The 4821-nt window shown below is 41.4% G+C and overlaps 1 protein-coding gene across 1 annotated transcript; it reads right to left on the bottom strand.

The window, feature by feature from the left end:
- Positions 1 to 1260: 1260 nt before the first annotated feature.
- Positions 1261 to 2208, bottom strand: LOC146806197 (olfactory receptor 51G2-like). Its single transcript, XM_085623891.1, has one exon. It carries the CDS (start codon positions 2206 to 2208, stop codon positions 1261 to 1263), a length of 948 nt encoding a protein of 315 aa, XP_085480017.1.
- Between the last annotated feature and the right edge of the window lie 2613 nt (positions 2209 to 4821).

Raw genomic sequence — 4821 nt, 5'->3', positions numbered from 1 at the left:
TATTAATATACATTTATTTGTGATTCTTTTTACAGGTATAGAACAGGAGTGTTTCTCATCTGTTTGCACTCTTCTCGTGCAAGATTGTTTGGATGATGTCATCAGTGATGTCACTGACCATGTCATGCGTAATGTAATATGTGACGTCATCAGCAGTGCATTGCGGGGGCACGAGTTATAGTTAGCTGAACTAACTATAACACGGGAATTTCTAGGGTTTTGTACGAGGGAAATGTCCAGCTAACTATAACGCCCCTGAAACCTATGTTTTTTTTCAGTGAATTTCTAAGGTTTTTTAAATGCCAATTCCTAACTATAACGCCCCTGAAATCTTTGTTTTTTTCAGTGAATATATATATATATATATATAGATATATTTTGTGATCGTCCTCCACGACCATTACACGGCAGCACAAACTCATCAGACACGATCCTCTGCGGGTTACATATTTCTTTATTTCTTTATTCCTTCATCAATCCATATGTTCCTGAGGTGTAACAATAAATTAAAGTGCAATAAAAATAGCAAAATACATTAATTTCCTGGGCTGACGCGTTTCAGCAATGCCTTCTATTGGGTCTATTTTCACAAGAGAGTCTTAGACTGGCACCAAAGACACTGCTGCAGCACGTTCCTGCACGGGAGGGGATGCACCATGTCATGCATTCCTTCCCGTGCAGGAACTGAGGGATGCAACTTTACAGGGGGGCACAACATGTGCCCCTCTGCATGAACCCCTAGGCCCAGAGGTGCAAGGAGGCCCTATTAGGGCACCCTTTGTTGCCTCTCTGACATCTTTTTCATGGCATCGGATGCAAATTTACAGGGGGCACTACATGTGCCCCTATGCATAAACCCCTAGGCCCAGAGGTGCAAGGAGGCCCTATTAGGGCCCCCTTTGTTGCCTCTCTGACATCCATTTCATGGCGTAAAAAGGGTGGAGTAGAGGCAACCGGAAATATGCTCGGCAGTGCTGAAGCAGCACCGCCTGCATATTTTAACCTCAGACCGCCACAACCACGCCGCAGAATCCTGGATCCCCGGCAGTACCAGCAGTTTCATGGTGGTCCAACCGCTGTGGTTGCTATTCTGCAGGTGGCCCCACAGTGTGACGATGGTCAAACCACCACAATGGGCTGGATTCTAAACCCGTAATAAGGCCCTTAGTCATAAACAGAGGCACACTTTAATCACCACTTACATACCATGACCCTATCCACAGCTACTTCACTTCTGCGTGGTTTGATCACCATTGAAGTTCAAGTTCTGCTTCTTTTTGCCAAGAACCTTTTAGAGAGAACATTACGGATCTGTTTGTTTTTTATGCTGTACACTATTGGATTCAGGGATGAGGGTACAACAAGGAAGACCAAACCCATCATCACAAGTAGAAGAGGTGAAGCATTCCCCCCATATCTGTGGGCCAGTGTCAATCCAATCAGTGGGATGTAGAACAGCAGAACAACACAGAGGTGGCTCATGCAGGTGTTCAATGCCTTCAAGAGCTCTGCTTGCATGGATGTGCCCAAGACAGTCTTCAGAATCATTCCATAAGAACACACAATGAAGACAGAGTCTAGAAGGTATGTGGCAAGCACCAGGACCAAACCGTAAGTACTATTAATTGTTGTATCCACACATGCCAGCTTCATGACATCAGGGTGGTAGCAGAAGGCATGGGAGAGAGCGGTGTTAGCACAATATGAAAGCCGGTTTAGCAGAAAAGGGATGGGAACATGAATACATACACCTCTGATCAGAGCCACCAGTCCTAGTTTGGTGACTATTGGCTGCAATACTGAGTTGTATCTCAGAGGGTTACATATAGCAACAAAGCGGTCAAAGGCCATGGCTACCAAAATGGCAGATTCAATTGAACACAATGAGTGGATACAAAAGAGTTGAATAAGGCAGGAATGGAAGTTAATATTTCTGATATCAAGCCAGAAGACGCTGAGCACTGTGGGTAAAGTGGAGAGGGCCATCCCCAGATCTGTGGCAGCAAGCATAGACAGCAACAGGTACATGGGCTCAGTGAAGCACATGTCGGTTTTGGTGATGAACAAAATGAGGCCATTTCCCAGGATGGAGGCCAGGTACAATAAACACAGGAGAAGAGACATCCAGGTCTTTGCAGCGTCTTCTCCAGGAAACCCCATCAAGACGAACGACGAATGCTTGATGTCGCTGGAGTTGAATGTGAACATGATGCATGTGGGAATCACATGGAGAAGATCTAGAACTGACAATGTGAAAAAAGTTTATTTTTACATAGGTAACTAAATTGGTAGGAGTCAAGAAGGCATTTCTAGAAACTACTGCAGTACATCACAGACTTGACTTACATTCTGCAGCAGACAAAATGACTGTAAAACATTACAATTTGGGTTTAAAAATGTATAGCTACACTTAGCTGAAATAGATGTTGCAAAAACATTAGCAAAAGGTAAGAACTTACTAAACAGCTTTTTCAGCATCAACTGGCTCAAACACATTCTTTCCTGATACTTGTTAGTTTAAGTCACACATCAGGTTCCAGCTCTTGGCCTTAGGGGTAAGCAGCGCATCAGGTTTAAGACAACCAAAGAGCATGTGATTTTATGTAATAACAGATCCTATCCGTGTGAACTCATGAGCACCAGACAGTAGGTTCAAGACCATGAGCTTATGTTTCAGCAAAATGCTGAGTCACCCCTATTTGGTTAATTGAGTGAGCTGACCAATCTAGAGTGGTGGGTGATTAAAAATGTAATTCACTCAGTAAGTACTATTTATTAACATATGTACAGGCTGATTAATGCCTAGCTGCTTTAAGACTATAAAGAGGCAGGAGGATATAACTGAAATGTAGGAGGCTCTCTGGGACACAACTCACAGGAAATGCCTGCGACCGCATGGCCTCCCAGTAGAGTATTATTAGACATATTCGTCTGAAGGGCTCCCTCTGCTTCAGGAAAACTCCAAGAAGCAAAGTCAAGTGGTACACTGCTGATACACATGTGGTGACCCAATAGGCCACTGGGCCTGCATAAATAGTGGCACCACCATAGAGTCTTTTCACCAACGGATGTGCTTTTATTTCATCACAACATTGAAATTAATCAATTGGTTTAAAGACTGTATGGTGGTGCCTGACTTTGATAAGATAAAATTGATTAATTATTGCATTGATTTATCTGTTTTAATTGCTCTCCACTAGGACATTATCTCATTTTACCACTATTTACCCAGGCCCAGTGGCCTATTGGGTCGCCCCATTTTTACATAACTCTTCAAAGTGCAGGCAAGTCTTGCGAGGGTTCTCTTTACTTTTTTCCTTTAATATTTTCACATTATGACAGAGAGCGAGACTCTTTCCTATACTGAGGAGTATATCAACAGTTTGATTCATGGTCCATCTAATAACCTCTTCCTCTCATCAAACACTCCGAACATTGATGTTTCACTCAATGAAAAACGCAATAAACTTGAGAGACTAGAGAAAAAGCTTATTAGAACTAGGCTACATGGACACCTCTTGACTAAGTACCTTCAGGCTAATACTATACCTGTTTGTCTCCAAGTTAAGTATATGTCTGCGAGGCACAGTGCATGTAATTCACCCGGATTGTGCACACACACACGCTCTTACTCTGGTAGTAAATACATCAATCACCGGGGCTTTGTCTGTTTAAATATGCCGCAATGCTCCAGGCATGTAATATCCCGAGCATTACAAATGCATCCTTTGTCATGCGTCTCACACCCAGCACGCCCTACTTTCCTGTGGCGTGTGTTTTGTGATTTTTAACTTGACCTCTACATGAGGTACATTTTGTGACACAGGTTATCACCTTTTTCAGCCACAGATTACTGATCAACCTGGGCCTTTCATTTTGAGTACTACGACCATCTATAAAGAAGTCTGAGTAAGTTTGTTTCTTGAGTCTTTTCTCACATTCAATACCTTTAAGTGATATTCCTCAGTAGCCCTAGGAATATAGGTCCTGGTTACTTGTCTCCTTTCTTACTTCATAGGAACCCACAAAGCCCAGCTTTCTTATTCACAGCCCGAAGCAATATAGCTGTTTTTACTGGTAATTCTTAATGACATAATTTCTTGATAAAATTTTATACTTTCACGCACTACCCGAATAACCTCATTCTATTGTCCATCAGTGCCCACTCCCCTACCTTCACCTTGGTCCTGATGAAGACCCCGCCCACAATGCGCAAAATTGGCTCTTCCGTCTAGGGGTCAAAACGTAGACACTTCTTTATAATTTTTTTGTCAGACATATATGACAGAGAATGTATATATTTAATTATGTTATGATTTGACATTTAATGCATTTGGCAGGAAACTGTCTGGATTGTTCGTTGTTAATTTACTGATGTATATATATGCTCACTACTGTCCTTTTTCACAATCCTTCCCATGCACTTACCACCTCACCCTTCTGTGCACCTGTTTTTCTAAAAAATATCCATTTAGGATTTGTTTTGTACTTTATAAATTGATTCATTTCAATGTTGTGAAGAAATATAATCACATACATTGGTGGTGCCTGATTTTGATTAGATAAAATTGATTAATTCTTGCATTGATTTATCTGTTTTAATAGCTCTCCATTGGGACATTATCTCATTGTACCACAAGCAGTATCATCATCATCTAAATCACTTTATTTCAGTCACAGACCTTAAAAGCCACAATAATCATACATTTTTGAAATATGTGTTAGTACAACAATACACATAGATAAGAATTCATGAAAGTGACTTGTCCTAAAGTGCTTCAAGTGCATTTCTTTAACAGTGTTAAAATGAAACGAATCATA

This window comes from Triturus cristatus, chromosome 8, assembly GCF_964204655.1.
Source record: "Triturus cristatus chromosome 8, aTriCri1.1, whole genome shotgun sequence".
Lineage (NCBI taxonomy): Eukaryota > Metazoa > Chordata > Amphibia > Caudata > Salamandridae > Triturus > Triturus cristatus.
Note: the sequence above shows the minus strand (reverse complement) of the source record. Positions and strands in the feature narration are given on the sequence as shown.